Here is a 16,363-nt window from a genome sequence, read left to right on the forward strand (position 1 = left end):
ATAAAACTAGAGATGCAATTAAAGAATAATTAGGGTACTCATTTTATATTTGTTTATTATTAATAAAGTTTATCAATAAAATATACTTTTTAATTAAATAAAAAATTAATTTAATTTCAAGAAAAATATTTTTATTTTTATTTTGAATTGATGGTATAATTTCACATTTGGATCTTCCTTAATCGATAAAATATGGTACTGCCTCGCGTGGAGGATAACTTTCAATACAGAAGCCGTCCCTGACTTCCGTTTGTAGGAAGTCCCCACCTACTATCTACAGTTGACCACCACTACCTCGGGGAGATTCAAACACGAGGCCAGGAGACAGCGCCGATGAAGACATGGAACGCGGAAGACCATGTATGGTTTTAGACCAAGGGCCAAGTCTTTCCCTTGTAATATTAGCAAGACCAAATCTCCCGAACATGTGAATTAGACTTGTGTCATTGACCATATTGTAATATTATAGCTAGGAATTATAATCAAATTTAGACGGCCATTTATAGTATCAATTTTTTTTTAATATCAAGTAGCAAGTCGAGTTTGATGTGGATGGTTACCTACTTGCTCAACACAGCAACATGTTCATTGTTCGCATGCACAAGGTCTATATATAAATAACACATACCCAATATGCTTTAGTGTCATACATTAATTACATGCCTAATTAAGAATATGAAGAGCCCGATGACGAGTGCTGTCTTCCTTGCCACTGCTTTAGCCTTTGTTGGACTCATAGCCATTAATGGCGCTCAAGCAAGGATTTTACCAGGTGATTAACAAGCTTATGCTTAGATATATCATCAAGTCTCACTAATTTCATAGAAGTTTATTTATCTTATAAGTTGTTTCTTGATTCGAACATGATTTGTTTAAATTGACGGACTTAAATAATTAAAGAGATTAAATTTTTTGAATGTTGAATCTCTTTGTTGCAGATAGACTTGGACTCAAAGTATCAACACTAGCTAATTATGGAGGAACTTATAGCCCACCATCTCCATCTCCGATCCCTTCACAGAGATCGAAGGAATTAACCAGCAATTACGAGAAGTATTCATCCCCGCCACCTCAGTCTCCGAAAGCTGATCCATCAATCGGTCAAGTGACGCCCAGTTATGGACGGACCATGGCATCACCTCCTCCACCCCCGAAACCTGCATCACCAAAAGCCCAGCTTGAGATTGGGTCTCCATGCACTGATGGGTGCATTTCTATGATAACAAATCTTGAAAGACCAGTATCACGTTCACCTCCATCTCCAAAGCCAGCATCCCCTACACGTCAGATAACCTTTGATCTTGAACCGAAAGTGCATGCAAGATCACCACCCGGGCAAAATGTATTTTCAACTTGAGTTGGCTTGTAATTTCTCCTACGGGGTCATCTAATTAATTGAATGGACAGTTAACTAGAAGATAAGAGATTAATTAGCAAATAAGCATGAGATTAACTTGATGGATGTAGACCAAACTTTTAAAGCTATAAAAGATCTTAAATTTCACTGTGACTGAGATTAAACAAAGAATTATTACACTGGCTGCCTATGTTAATTTACATGGATATATAGCAGCTCTTTGTAGTGAATTAAAGTTATATCAAGTATATATGCTATAGTTATGTGTAATATTTGGAGAGAGCTGCTCCAGTTATCCATGCAGTGGTTGATATGTTAGAACAATATTGAGTGGACTAGACTGAATTTAACTAGAATATACTGAATAAATAATTATTTTATCTTGTTTTTGGTGTGCATTGAATTGAATTAAATAGTTTATCTTATCATATATATATATATATTAAAACTAGTTTGATTTGATAGGTTAATATGTGAAATTTATGGTTCTAAATCTAGTTCATAACGAGTTTTTAATTGAACTGGAAAAGATATTGACTCAATAAAATTTGATCAATATAGCCAAGTTAACTTGTCACCTAGAAAATTCGGTCAAATTTAATATTTTCCCACCAAGTCAAAATTAAAGAATTGAAAAAATAAAATAATATTATATTAATAAAAAATTTAACTTAAATTAAATATTAACAAGTTGACTTGATAATCAAGACTAATAACTAGGTCTTTTTCCGATTTAATCCCAAACCGCAACTATATTTATAGTATCAGTTTTTTTATTTTTTATTTTAATATCAAATAACAAGTCGAGGTTGATGTGGACGGTTACCTCACCAAGATCCAAGGAAATAACCAGCGATTACGAGAAGTATTCATCTCCGGCGCCCCCACAATCTCCGAAAGCTGATCCATCAATCGGTCAAGTAACGCCGAGTTATGGACGGACCATGGCATCAACCCCTCCTGAAACTCATGGGCTCAAATGGAATGTGGATGGATCTTCCATTGGTAAGCCTGGACCTGCTGGCATTGGGACCGGGTTTTCTTCGTGATCACAAGGGAGTGGTGTAGAGTGTGTTTTCAAAGGAAGTTGAGATTAAAGAATCCAACGAAGCAAAGTTGTTGGCAGTGATTAAAGCATTAGAACTATCATCTACGAGAGAGGAGTTTATTGGGAGGAGAATTGTAATTGAATCGGATTCTTCCAATGTGATTAACTGGATGTAGACCGTCGAGATTTCATGAGCTTTTCATCCTCGCATCCAGGTTCTCTCTAGTCTTGGGTTTGATAACGTACTCTCACGCCTTGAGGGAGGGTAACTATATGGCAGATGCTCTTGCAAAACAAGGCGTTAACCAAGTTTGTGAATTGGTGGCTTGGCTTTGACACTTCATATAATTAACCGGCTCAGATTATACCATGTTGGCTGATTTTGTGCTCTCTGCTCTGTGACTGGGTGTTGTGGACAACCTGTCCTTATAAACTGCTTGTTTTTATGGAGCTATGGTGATTACATGGGAAGGACTCTGGTTTCATGTATACAGTTTATGGCTTAAACAAGTCGTTTGCTGGTTGAGAATCTGATGAAGAATTAGGCAAGGGATGGATCTCTGACTGTATTAATTTTCTGCCTTTGGGTTATCTTTTCTCCCACCTGGTCTCTTTTGTTTCTGTTGTATCTGTTTCCAATTGACCCTTGGGGTTGTTAATTCCGCTTTTTCCAGGCTTGATATTGCTTAAAAGAAAAAAAGGACCACATTTCCGTGATCATTTGTATTAGCATTATTTGTCTTGTGTTCATTGGCATGCCATCTGCATTTAACCTAGCTAGGAACTCCTCATGTCTAAATTTTTCCGGGAGAAAGAATGTATTCTGTGCAATATTAGAAATCGGAAAGATTTATTATTTTTCTGGTTGTGGGTGCTGCAGGGACATCTGTGGACATACAGATTCTGCAACAATGTTTGGACTTCATTTTACAGGATGCTTTGTTTAAGAACGAAAACTCCCAGGAGAATGTTGGTCTGGTTAAAATAGTGGCATGTAACTCGAAGCTGCTGACGCGATGAGGTTGCAGAGAGCTGGTATCTGCCGGATGCAGAGGTGGATGGCAGCAGGGAAGGTTGGGAGTCTTGTTTACTTTACTGTGGAAAACCTAACAGTACTGTATAGCCATCGACCTATTTCAGCTTACTTTATTTGATGATGCATTTGTGGACGGTGCAAGCATGCATATAGTATTGAACGATTTGTCTTGTTCCTTTTATTTACGAGTATGACAGGATTTGAGGATATCGTCATGAAATAACAGTTATCAACCCACCCACCAAAGACTTGGATTTGCATCGGCTCCGAGGTAATTAATTTTGTTTTGATTTTTTTTAAATAATTCAAAGTTGTATTGAATCAAAATAATAATAAAAAAAATAATAATTCTTGATCAAGTTTTATTCGAGTTTAATTCAGGTTTAACTGAGTAAACCGAGTTAATTAAATTTAATCAGATCAATTTTTAAATTGGTTTTAAATGAAACCTTACAATGATGTATGAAACTATAAATTATTAAAATATTAATTATTTTTTTATATTAAAGAATCAATTCAATTTAAAATCTTAAATTATTAAATAATATCACAAGATATGATTTATATTATTTTTTAACACATCTCCTCGAGTTAAAATTTTTTGAGTTTGAAATTTATAATTGGTCATTAAAATTCTAAATTCTGATATTATATTTAAAAATCAATTCAATCCAAAAACATAAATTATTAAATAAAATTTTAATATATAATTTATATTATTTTTTAACATTCCGGTTATCTCCCCAGTTCACAAGCAAGGACATGCACTAAGGCAATCTTCCTTCACTACAAATATAGAAGACCCTAAGTGTGAATCCTGGATTAACTGGTGCTAGTGGTTTGAATTTGTGATTCTTCTGGTGCATGATTACACGGTTTTACTGCTAATATTCTGTGAAAGCTGAGCCGGCCCATCATAAAGTCAACTATAGGGAATTTCATTCAAAGTCTACCTGTGTTCCATGATTGTTACTTTCATAAATGGCAAACCCTAAGTGTGAATCTTTGAAGAAATGTTTTACTTTTCACAACTTACTTATTATTGAATTGAAAGTAATTTATTCCTTTGCAGTCAATTAAAGAGTGCTAATTACCATCTTGGTTGGCCTGAGTGGAAGGGGTTCCGGTCATTTAATTAGCAAGTTGTCGGATTCGAGTTCTTGTGTATGCAGCAAACTTTCTTGAAAGAAATCCCTATCTTGACGTCCGACAGAACTTCGAAGGATTAGTCCTCGATAATAGGGACGCCAATTAAGTTCTTTCTTTCTCGTTCTTCATGCAACTGTTGGAATTTTTGTCATCGAATTGTCTTTGATTCAACTTTTTGCCATATATGTGGTTTAAAACGGAGATGCATCAAGTCAAGAGTGGATGTCCTTGTTTGTGGAGATTGAATGAACCCTAAATGTGCAAAAAAAAACGTGTTTTTGTGTACCAAGGAGAAATATTTGATCAAGCACTGAGTAGTCAGCTAGTTTCACGGGTGCTTCCCCTTGAAAAAACTAATTTAATATCATATGTACAATGACCCACTTATGCCTTGTGAAAAGACCTCGAGAGCAATGTTTGAGAGCATTAATTTGAAAATTTTGTGTTTTAAAAATATATTTTTAAAAAAATTAATTTTATTTTGGTGTTTTTATATCATTTTAATGTGTTAATGCTAAAAATATTAAAAAATAAAAAATATTATTTTAATATATTTCCGAGTTAAAAACACTTTGAAAAATAATTATTTATTTATTTAGTGTTATAACAATGGAGCTTCTAAATGTGAATTAGACTAATGTCATAAATCAATTATAATATTATAGCTAGGTATTATAATCATATAACTTTGGCTTGCATATTTAAATAATAAAATTTTCAATTATAGACAATTTTTTTACCTAATATGTAAAAAAAAAACGATATTCTCTATCAAATATGTATTAGTTAATCTATTTAGATGGATAATTATAGTATTATTTTTTTTATTAACGTGAGTGTTCGGATTAGTTTGTGTGCACCTCGACTAATCCCACGGGCCCTGAAATTAACGACCATGTAAGCATTCAGTGACTTTGAAATTTGTGAGACTCGAACTGATGATTTCTAGAGAGTAAATCTAAAATCTGACCAGTTAAACTACAACCGGTCAATATCTTTTTTTTTAATATCAAAAAATAAGTGGAGTTTAACATGGACGGTTACCTACTTAGTCAACACAGCAACATATGTCCATGTACAAATTAAGGTCTATAAATAACACATACCCATTATGCTTTAGTGTAATACATCAGTAACATGCCTAAGAATATGAAGAGCCCGATGACGAGTGCTGTCTTCCTTGCCACTACTTTAGCCTTTGTTGGACTTATAGCCATTAATGGCTCTCAAGCAAGGATTTTACCAGGTGATTAACAAGCTTGTGCTTAGACATATATATGATCAAGTCTCACTAGTTTCATAGAAGTTTATTCATCTTATAAATTGTTTCTTGATTCAAACATGATTTGTTTAAAATGATGGACTTAAATAATTAAAGAGATTAAAATTTTTGAATGTTGAATCTCTTTGTTCTGGAAATATAGAATTGCTTGGAAATATTCTAAATTAATAAATTTTCGTTTCTTCATGTGCTGCAGATAGCCTTGGACTCAAAGTAGCAACACTACCTAATTATGGAAGACGTTATAGCCCACCACCTCCATCTCCGATCCCTTCACCAGGACCCAAGGAATTAACCGGCAATTACGAGAAGTATTCATCTCCGCCACCACAATCTCCGAAAGCTGATCCATCAATTGGTCAAGTGACGCATTGTTATGGACGGACCATGGCATCGCCTCCTCCACCCCCGAAACCTGCATCACTAGAAGCCCAGCTTGAGATTGGGTCTCAATGCACTGAAGGGTGCATTTCTATGATAACAAATCTTGAAAGACCAGTACCAAGTTCACCTCCATCTCCAAAGCCAGCACCTCCTTCAAGTCAGATAACCTTTGATCTTGAACCGAAAGTGCATGCAAGAATATCACCACCAGGGCAAAATGTATTTTCAACTTGAGTTGGCTAGTAATTTCCCCTACGGGATCATCTAATTAATAGAATGGATAGTTAACTAGGAGAGAAGAGATTAATTAGCAAATAAGCATGCTCTCGAGCTATGGCAGTGACCATTTCCCATCTCTCTAGAGCAAGGTTCCGTAGGGTGATGTTCTTGCTAGCTTGGCAAATCTTAGTTCTCTCCTTGATTAGCATGGTGATTTTAGTGAGAGCTAGCAGGAAGCGAGGTTAACAGAAAGCAGTACGTAGCTGAGTGATTTTAGCTGGAAAATCTTATGCATACAAATAATGGCAGCGAATCATGAAATTATATATATAATCCTTCTTGGTTTTTCTTCACGTTAATTAATAGTTAGATGGCTTTTACCACAGCTATATATGTGTATCTAGTTGATCATGTATTCCAAGTAAAATGAATTCGTGACTGATCTTATCTTGTTGCACAGCTAGCTAGACGATGGTTGAACACATCATGCAACGATGTACGTATGTATATTTATATTACGAGAGGTTTTTTTTGTTTTGTTGTGTTTTTAAATGATTTTAATGTGTTAATATATTTATATTTATATTTGGTGGACACTAAACAGATGATTTAACTAATTTAAAATTTAGATAAATTTGAATTAAAAAAAAAAATAGAGAAAGAATTGATTCGGTACGTGATGAGTCGCCACTCAGCTCATTATCCTGAGCTGAGTGGGTTCCTCTGGCCCATGCTTGACGTGACAGTGTTTTCGTCCGGGTTCACTGTCCGAGAGTGATACTTTTTTGGTCCTTTTCCATTTCAGTCAACCACCATGATTTTCCCAATATAACATGTCTTTAATTATACAAGTATATTGTCTCTCGTTTCACAGCAAATTACTAATAATTTTTTTTTTTAAAAAAAATATATATATATATAATATTTAAATTATATATAATATTTTAAGTGTTTTAAATTTGGCCATGTCAAACCTAAAAACTGTGAGTCTGATAAGCATGCTAGACCCAAGATAGTTGGATACTTGGATCTGACGACTAATCCAGACTTTTAAACTATATTTGAAATATTTTAAACATAAATTTTGATTATTTTTTATTTTTTATAAAAAAATATTTGAACTACCCTTAAAGTATCCTAAAAAAATAATAATTATTTTTTTATAAATATTTTTTATTTCTTCTACAAATAATATTTAAACTATCCTTAAAGTATTTTAAACAAAAATTCTAATTAATTTTTTTATATATAAATAAAAATAAAAATAATTAAAAAAAACACAAAAATTGAGTAAACTCGGGTTAATTTACTAATCTCACGATCATGGACATAAAATCAGGATAAGCTAATAGAAGGGAAAGGAAACATAAAAACATAAAGATCAATTTTCAATACATCAAATATTGAAGGATGAAATATAAATAAATATTTTTTTTAAAAGACAAAAAAAAAAAACAAATTCAACTTGCATTAACCTTTGAAATTAATAACTTTGGTCATAAATCCGAGACTAATCGTATAAAAAGCTAACCATAAAAAATAACAAATCAAAACTTTAAAAGAAAGAATAAGAAAAAAAAAACATCAGCTTAAAAAAAAAAAGCAAACATGGGCGGATCTTCTAAACTTGGTCTAGTCTCTAAAACTCGCAAATTATGAAATCCTTGATCACGGGTTAAAAAGAAGTTTAATTCCCAATCAATTTAACTTTAAAGGATAAAATCATAAAAAAAAATCAATTTAAAAAACTTGTAAAAGCAAAAAAAAAAACTGCAAAAAGAAAGAAAGAATGAATATCAAATTTGATAGAAAAAAAATTCATAGAGCATGAAATTCTAAAACAAAACTAAAAAAATAATCTCAAACAAAAAAAAATAGTAATTAAAATAATAAGAAAAAAATTCAAAAAAATAAAAAATAAAAGGGGGTGAGATTGAAAAAAATTTATAGTTTTATAGATTATTTAAAATAAAAAAATAATAATCAAAAGGACATGGCTAAATGTGAAGGAAAAGAATTGAAAGGGATGATCTGAAATTTTAAAGGGTCTAGCATGGAATTCAAGGAGGAGAGGAAAAAAAACATTGTTGTTAGCGTCAAAGTAGAGGTGTCTTTGGTGCACGCGCCTCCCCATCACTAATGGAGCGTTGAGACCTTTCAAACACTAAAAAGACATTGAAATGTTTTTGTAATAATATTTATTATATGGTCAAATACAATAATGCTCTTGAGTAACTTCCACAATAATAATAAAACCAATGTAAAAAGAAAGAAAGAAAATCCTTGTGAGATAGTTATGTTGATTTCTCTAAAGACAACAAAATAATTTTATTATTTAAAAAAACTAAAAAAAACCATAACATCCTTTATTAAAAAGTATTTTAATTTTTTATTTTAGGATTAAATTTGTAGTTTTACTATAAACAAAAGATTACTAACCTATTTATCCACAAATTGTTAAAAATAATTATATGATGATGGAAAAATCATATTGCTCTTAATATCAATTTAAAGGTTTTATAGGCCAAGAGCAGGTCGATCAAAAAAAAAAAAAAGTAATAATTTGTATCTGGAGATACAATAAAACCTCCTTCTCGAGTAGTTTTTTTTTTTAATAATTTAATTTAATCAACACCTTTAGCAAGTTAATTAAGTCGAGTAATTTTTGTAGAATCGTTCAATGCTATTGGTGTTCACAAATTTCCTGGCTTCTAATAAGCCTCATTGAAGGCACATTGAGCTGTTGTGCAGTGACCCCATGGCCATTTCCCAGTAATTTACGAGATAATTTTTCCTTTTATTCGTGTTCATACTTTTGCGTGAGTTTATGGTATTGCAATAAATATTTTTTAAAGATTATTTAGCGATGTTTAGCACTTTATAATGTCAATAAATAACCAAAATAAGATTTTAAAATAGAATAATTATCAGTAAATTATTAATAAAACAGGAGATGTTCTAGCCGCCCCTTTGTTCTTTATATTTTTCTTTCAATTTTCATATTTTTTTTGTGTTTTTAGGAATGGCAAATTACATTAAAATCTTTTTTATTCTTTATTCATATGTTGGGAATGTGGTTCTAGATTGACTTCAATGCCTGCCCTAAACAATAAGTTAATCTATTACTCATCCCTAACCACTAAATCACCTATATTTTGATTATTTGTTTTAGATTTTATTTAGGTCTTCAAGTGTTTTTAAAAATATTATAACATGCATGAGGAATTGAGTGAAAAAAAGTGAAAGAAAATAAAATAAATAAAATAAAAACATGAAAAATGTGAAGTGGAATAAATCAATGAGTACAAAAATTAGTATACCGTACCGTTTCTCACTAGCTCCTATTCTTCCTTCCTCCGCTCGTCTCTTCGTCACTTCTTCTCAGCACCATCGTCTCCTTCCCGTCGGAAGCAAAGCTCAAACCTCAACTGTAGAAATCCATAATCAGATTGAATTTTGGTGTTAGCTTAATGAATTTTGGCGGATAGTCATCAATGGCAGACCAATCAAAAAAGGAGGAGAAGGAGAATCTCTCCAAATCAATATCAGCTCCACAAGCGTTTCTTATCCATCTGATATCTGGACTTGGCTTAGCAATATCATTATGGGTAGCCCACAATTTCTACTCCATCAATCTCGTCTCCCATCCTTCAATTACCCTCCGTCTCATCTGGGTACAGTTCAAAAACCACTCTCTCGTTGATTTTGAAGTTATTGTTCTAAATTATTAATTGGTATCTTTTTTTGTTTATTTTTTTAGATTGTAGAGAGTGCAATTGTCATACTTATTTACAGCCGCTTTCGAATTGATCCGCAACAATGCTCGGTATTACCTTGTCATTCTTTGCTCTTTATGTATTCTTGGGTTTTTCTTGCTTTCTTGGAAATGTGGAAAAGTTAAGGTTTTTTTTTTCCCCTCATTTTCTTGGAAACCAAACAAGCCCTTTGTTGGATTTGTTTTCCTGCTTTAGTTAATCTGTCTTTTTTTGAATCTTTGTGAATTTTGCAGTACTTGAAAGCTGTAGTACGGGGAATATTGGCACTTCCTGTTGGTCAGTATTGAGCTTTGCTTAGTTTTTTTATTTTTTCTTGGTATTTTAGTTTTATGATACAGAATAAAAAAATGTATGCTTTGAATATATTAGAATATCTCTGCTATTTATTTTGCATGTAAATATGTCACCTTGGTAAACCTACTCAACAAGAAGTCAAGGTTTCAATCAAGACTTTATTGAGGTTTGAAATGAATAGAAGTAAACGATTTGATTTTGGAATGTAGTTCAAAATCTTGTAAGTGAAATTATGCTGCTGCTGAATTTAGTTTCTGGCTATTATTGTTAGTTTCTCTATATGCATTATGTCAACTTAACATATTCCCTTGTATCTTTTACTTTGTAGGCGCTCTTGTGAATGCACTTGGAGCCATTGCTTTGGGTGCACCCGTTGGTATCCAGTATGTGTGCTCCTTGTTGACAGTTTTGAATATTTTGAGAAAATTTTGAAATTAGAATTCATAGTTGAGGTGAGGTTGCAAGAGATAGATTCTTTGTAATACTGTTAAGGCTGTAGTCCCTATGAAAACCTTTTCTCACTATCAGATTCTTAACTCCTTTCCCCCCCTCATTGTCCCTTGTGAAGTTCTATTTTGTTTGAACCAAGTTTTGATGTTGAACTTCAATAACTGTTGATGGCTGCCCAACTCTAGTTATTGACTTACGGTTTCAGAATTATGAAGAGAGGAATTATAAACATGATTCATGAATATTTTTCATTATCACGATGCTGTTCAGACTGCATCTTTTCCTTTGGTTTTTTGAATTCAACTTCATCTGAAGTGCATGTTTGATTTGCTTTTTTGGTATTTGAGGACAGGTACTTGCCAAAGACCATAAACTGGTCTCTTCTTATGTCATCATTCACAGTAAGTATTTGTTGTTATTGAACTTGCCTAGCATAATTCTTAATGTTTGATGAATCAAATTTGAATCTACATTATTCGTATCTCATCTTTTCAGTTCTATTTAATTCTCATTATTGTTAATTTTGCGCTCTCCAGATGAATGTATCATGATTTTTTATATTTCATTCCAAACTTTCTCTTATTCAGTGAATGGGTCTCAAGTCTGCAAATTTATTTCCCCCCACTGTGCTTATTGCACTTGCTTTTGTTTTTGTGTTTAAAAAGTGCTTTTGAAAATTTTTGAAGTTCTTTTTTTTTTTGCTTCAAATTGATTTTTTTTAATGATTTTGAATCATTTTGCTGGTGTCAAAAATGAATTTAAAAAAATAAAAAAAACATTATTTTGATGCATTTCCAGGTGAAAAACACTTTGAAAAGTAACTGCCGCTATAATCCCAAATGCTACCTTAGTAGGGGAAGTCTAATGATTGCCTTTATATCTTTTGGTAGGTTGCACCTGCTGCTTCAGTATTTGGTTCATCATGGACATATTGGCAACGGATATTTGCACAGACAAAGTAAGGTTTCCAACATTAGTTGCCTTTTAGTCCAAGTTTAGACTTCTAGTGTACAGCAAATGCTCTTTTTGAGCATCTCTTTTATCCCCACGAAATAATTTAATTGTTCCATTGCTTTGAACCTCGGATTTCTTTCCAGTTCAAAGGGAACCACAGTTTGGGTACATGCAAGCCTTAACTTTTTGGTGGGATTAGACATGGTATATGTACAATATTTGAATTGAAATGGGGGAGAGCCCATCAATAGCTTATGTTTTGTCTGCTAAGTTTATCAGCAAGGCAAACTGACTGGAATTTTCTAAAAATCAAGTCTGAGAAGTTAAAAGCATGACACAAGAAGAAAACTGGTTGGCTTTCGTACAAATTTGTTTGCATCAATGTTGAATTCTTTCCCCCCACTCTTAGGCCAAATGAACCATTGGAATATATGATCTGCATACCAGCACATGGGGCTGTTATTGGAGGCTGGTTTGGAGCTTGGCCTATGCCACTGGACTGGGAAAGGCCATGGCAGGTACTGTTCTTCCTTCAGTTCCTGTACTATTTGATTTTGCCCGTTACACTTTTGGAAACTGCTGCATGTTTGAGCAAAGATATTGGTCATTTTCTTCCAAATGAACACTATTTATCCATAGAGAGGTTATTATGTATCCTCTAGGGTGTTATCGTGGGTTGTTTATTACCCATCTGTATATCAAGATTTCCATAATTGCTTTGACACTCTTTTGAAAGTGACTATTATGGGCTGGCATGGGATGGCCCACTTTATACTGCCTCTTGCTTGGGTGATAAACCAATTCTTATCTGTGTAGCTTATTAGGAATCACTTTCTGAACCTTGTTCCTACTTTCACTCTGTGAGCGTTGAACCCCTTCTGTTTTACAATAACAGAGTGCGGAAGTTTTATAGGTCTTAGGTGGGGAGGGAGTAAAGTGATGAATGGCTCTACAACGTTAGTTTCATAAGCTATAAGCACACATGAGTTCAACTTGCTGAGAATGATGAACTTGAGGTTATTGGAGCTTGATGCTTAATCTTATTTGGAATCAAGGGAAGCATTGGTCTCAGTACATTTTTAGACAAAGCAAGGTCGAGGACTTGACCGCTTAAGTAAGGAAACATACAGGTGTTCAGATAAATTAAAGCCCCACAACAGTTAAGATACAGCAAGAAACTTGTTTCACTTCAGGATACAAAATAAACTCGGTGCATTATCAGGGGATTCCTTAGTGACATAGGAGCTTTTGGATTATTGAATATTTTTCCATTGTTTTTTAACCTTTCTTATAGTTTAGGAATCCTAATGCTAGTTGGAATCTATATTAGCTATATAACTTTCAACAAGGAATCATTTTTCTATAAAGATTAAGATTTAGACCTAAAACTAGTATAAATTGGGCTGTCTAGCTTATTTTTCCGACATGTTTTTTGTCATTATCAATCGTTATAGATTTGAGGTTCTGTACAGACCCTAAGATAGAATTTGAGAAAATGTTAATCTCTGTTTCTCTAATTACTAAGATCAGAGATAACCACATATATATACAATCCTTGGAGAGTACGTTACAAGGAGGAACGGTTATAACAAGAAGAGGTTAACTGCCAGTACAGCTGGCTTAACTAACATAACTGTATAACTAACATAACTGTATAACTAACTTTCTGTTATATGTAACTGACTTTAACTAACTTGCTAGTTACGAAACAAACTCTTCCAGTGTTGGTTTATCACCCTAAACCTATTTTTCTAGTTTCAACTTGAATTTTCTTCAAGTCAGTCAACGATTTTTTGTTCTTAACTGTTTTGAGTTGATTTCTCTTCGACACTCCTAACCAGAGATTAATATCATCATCTGATATACGTAGTCTAGCTTTGCTATGTATTTTGGGTTCTAGCAAATGCGTCGCTCAGGAACCCACTTTAGACTGAACTCTAGTTTCATATTGCTACGGTATATGACTCTGATCCAGGATGATTTTGCAGGGGAATTTCCTTACTGTATATTTCTGCTTCTCACTTCAGGCATCCCTGGAGTCCAGCTGACTTTTACTTGTTTCCTCGTCATATCATCTTCCTATATGATTCTTTTGAGGCTTGATGTTCATTATTTATGATTTACAGGAATGGCCGATATGTGTGACCTATGGAGCCATGACTGGATATTTGGTTGGAATGCTAGCAAGTTCTGGTTTTGTTCTTGCAAATGGGAGACGGCAACGACTTAAAGAAGACTAACATGCTAAGAAAGATTATTTACCTTTACCTAGCTGTAGGAACAAGCATGCCGTTTTGGAGATTGCTGACATACATGTTGAAGATCGCCACTGAAATACCTTTTTTTTTTTTTTGATGGATACAATCAGCCAGGCTTCTTCTTTGGTTTTCTGGACGAGTATTCAGCATGTATAACATCAATCATTTTTTATATTGGTTTTATCATGAAAATTCACTTTTCACGACAACCAAAGGAGAATTATATGTTTCCTTATATTTAAGCTGTATGAAATCAAGTTTTAGGCATCAATGCGCACTTTATTCATGCGTGCATCAAAGATTTACTAAATTCATCAAGTTTTGTTATTTTATCATCATAGCAAAAAATAACAAGATAGGCAAACTTTGCTTTTGTGGAAAGGCAAAAATGATGCCAAAATATTGCTGTGTTGGCCTTCTGTAATGATTGTATCCAGGTAAATTTTGAACAAGTACCATAGTAAATTTCTTATTCATCATCTATGCCGTCTGTATTACTCTCAATTAGATCACAGCCACCCTCACCATTTTGCAAATCATCTTCCCAACATGATTAAGCAACAATTCAGCAAGGAGAATTTTGGAGCTAAAGCTTGCCAAGACAATAAAAAAAAAATGCAGACAAATTTCTCCTATTGATTTGTCAATTAAAAAAAAAAAGAGAAAAAAATGACATTGGATTTTAGGCTGTAAAGTAGGATAATAGCTCACTCTACAATATAGGAAAGCAAAAGCCAATGAGATGCCAGATCTTGTACTCAAACCAAACTCGCCGCATCCGGCAATCCTTGCTGGAGATCGTCAACATTATTTCTAGATGTTGAAGAGGAGGGATTCTTACCAGGATGCTTGGCAGGAGGGGCAGTAGAAGCCCGACAGACAGGACAATTTGAGTTAGAACTGAGCCACATATCAATACAAGGAGCATGAAAGGAGTGCTTGCACACACTTAGTTGCTTCACTGCTTCCCCATCAGAAAACACAGACAAACAAACTGGACATTCACTTCCAACATCCTTCACATGCGTGTCTTTCTGGAACTTAACATCTGAAACCCGCTCTTTCTGATCACCGCTCGTTGTACCGTTTAAGTCGTCGTTATCAACAATTTCAGAGACAGAAAGGGTTTCAGAGATGATGGAGCTGCTGCTTCGGTGACGCCTCCTCCTCCTGAAGGGGCCAGGAGGGCACTTGATAGAGAAGAAAAAGGTGTAGATCAGAGCGGGAACGGCGATAACAGCTATGAATGCAAGAATGAATTCAAGAGGGGCTAAATCTACACTCCTTGGCGGTGCAGGGAAAGGTGGGGGTTCAGGTACCATGAAGATGGTAGGTGGATGCTCCATGTGATGACAGTGACGATTGATAACTATTACTCCAATGAAAGGATGGAAATAGCTGTAGGGTTTTTGTTAGCTTATTATTATGACTTCAGATGGTGGAGTTGTTTTGTCTTGTTTACCTTTTTCTTTATTCTGAGAAGCTGGGATCTACGAGTAACTTACATGCTTCCTAAACTGGCGGTGGATTCTTTAAAATCTAATTTTAACTAAATATTAGCATGGTAAATTTTATTTAGCCCAGTCAAATTTAATTGGGTTAATTAATATCTTTTTAAATAATGTCTTTTTAATAAAAATAAATAATTCAGGTATCCGTGAATTAATCCAATAATTCTGAGTTTCCGGGCCGGGTCTCGCGATGGCTGGAGCAGGAGCAATAATTGACAAAGGGATTTGTGTCTTCATGTAAGAATGAAGATTCTACACGCGTCGACTTTTCTTTGACAAATGGTCCCCGCATCATTTCTAGCTAGATAATATTTATTAGTCCCTTTATTCTAGATTCCTGTAGCCACTGTTTGTTTATGTTTTCATGCTGTTTTTTTTTTCCTTTAAATTATTGTTTTTATTATTTTTTTAAATTATTTTGATATGTTGATGTTAAAAATAAATTTTAAAAATAAAAAAATTATATTATTTTAATATATTTATAAACAAAAAATACTTTAAAAAAAAAAATTAAAATATCGATCATTATTTTCTTTTCTTATTTTATATGGTCACTCTACTAAAGAAATATATTAATATGACCCTTCTATTAAGATTGTGTCTGATTTATGATTAATTCGTGGTCTTACATGTTAAATAAAGTTG

General features: G+C 33.5%; 4 protein-coding genes across 4 annotated transcripts; 3 read left to right on the plus strand and 1 right to left on the minus strand.

The window, feature by feature from the left end:
- The first annotated feature begins 660 nt into the window (after positions 1–660).
- LOC133700447 (vegetative cell wall protein gp1-like) lies at positions 661–1,510 on the plus strand. Its single transcript, XM_062123979.1, has 2 exons — positions 661–772; positions 939–1,510. Exons 1-2 carry the CDS (start codon positions 676–678, stop codon positions 1,355–1,357), a joined length of 516 nt encoding a protein of 171 aa, XP_061979963.1. The 5' UTR covers positions 661–675; the 3' UTR covers positions 1,358–1,510.
- Positions 1,511–5,719: 4,209 nt separating this feature from the next.
- Positions 5,720–6,820, plus strand: LOC133700597 (formin-like protein 14). The gene is made up of 2 exons (XM_062124168.1): positions 5,720–5,836; positions 6,069–6,820. The coding sequence occupies exons 1-2, from the start codon at positions 5,728–5,730 to the stop codon at positions 6,488–6,490; spliced, it is 531 nt and encodes a 176-aa protein (XP_061980152.1). The 5' UTR covers positions 5,720–5,727; the 3' UTR covers positions 6,491–6,820.
- Positions 6,821–9,774: 2,954 nt separating this feature from the next.
- On the plus strand, positions 9,775–14,474 carry LOC133701882 (uncharacterized). Its single transcript, XM_062126046.1, has 8 exons — positions 9,775–10,149; positions 10,236–10,301; positions 10,485–10,527; positions 10,874–10,928; positions 11,348–11,396; positions 11,886–11,953; positions 12,359–12,467; positions 14,076–14,474. The coding sequence occupies exons 1-8, from the start codon at positions 9,970–9,972 to the stop codon at positions 14,187–14,189; spliced, it is 684 nt and encodes a 227-aa protein (XP_061982030.1). The 5' UTR covers positions 9,775–9,969; the 3' UTR covers positions 14,190–14,474.
- A 175-nt stretch (positions 14,475–14,649) lies between these two features.
- Positions 14,650–15,691, minus strand: LOC133701883 (RING-H2 finger protein ATL33-like). Its single transcript, XM_062126047.1, has one exon. It carries the CDS (start codon positions 15,551–15,553, stop codon positions 14,966–14,968), a length of 588 nt encoding a protein of 195 aa, XP_061982031.1. The 5' UTR covers positions 15,554–15,691; the 3' UTR covers positions 14,650–14,965.
- Positions 15,692–16,363: the final 672 nt, after the last annotated feature.

Source organism: Populus nigra, chromosome 8 (assembly GCF_951802175.1).
Source record: "Populus nigra chromosome 8, ddPopNigr1.1, whole genome shotgun sequence".
Classification (NCBI taxonomy): Eukaryota; Viridiplantae; Streptophyta; class Magnoliopsida; order Malpighiales; family Salicaceae; genus Populus; species Populus nigra.

Coding starts and splice junctions, on each gene's coding strand:
- LOC133700447 (XM_062123979.1), top strand. CDS start 676: ATGAAGAGCCCGATGACGAGTGCTGTCTTCCTTGCCACTGCTTTAGCC. Junction 773..938: donor TCAAGCAAGGATTTTACCAG/GTGATTAACAAG, acceptor TCTTTGTTGCAG/ATAGACTTGGACTCAAAGTA.
- LOC133700597 (XM_062124168.1), top strand. CDS start 5,728: ATGCCTAAGAATATGAAGAGCCCGATGACGAGTGCTGTCTTCCTTGCC. Junction 5,837..6,068: donor TCAAGCAAGGATTTTACCAG/GTGATTAACAAG, acceptor CATGTGCTGCAG/ATAGCCTTGGACTCAAAGTA.
- LOC133701882 (XM_062126046.1), top strand. CDS start 9,970: ATGGCAGACCAATCAAAAAAGGAGGAGAAGGAGAATCTCTCCAAATCA. Junction 10,528..10,873: donor AATATTGGCACTTCCTGTTG/GTCAGTATTGAG, acceptor TTTACTTTGTAG/GCGCTCTTGTGAATGCACTT. Junction 12,468..14,075: donor ACTGGGAAAGGCCATGGCAG/GTACTGTTCTTC, acceptor TATGATTTACAG/GAATGGCCGATATGTGTGAC.
- LOC133701883 (XM_062126047.1), bottom strand. CDS start 15,553: ATGGAGCATCCACCTACCATCTTCATGGTACCTGAACCCCCACCTTTC.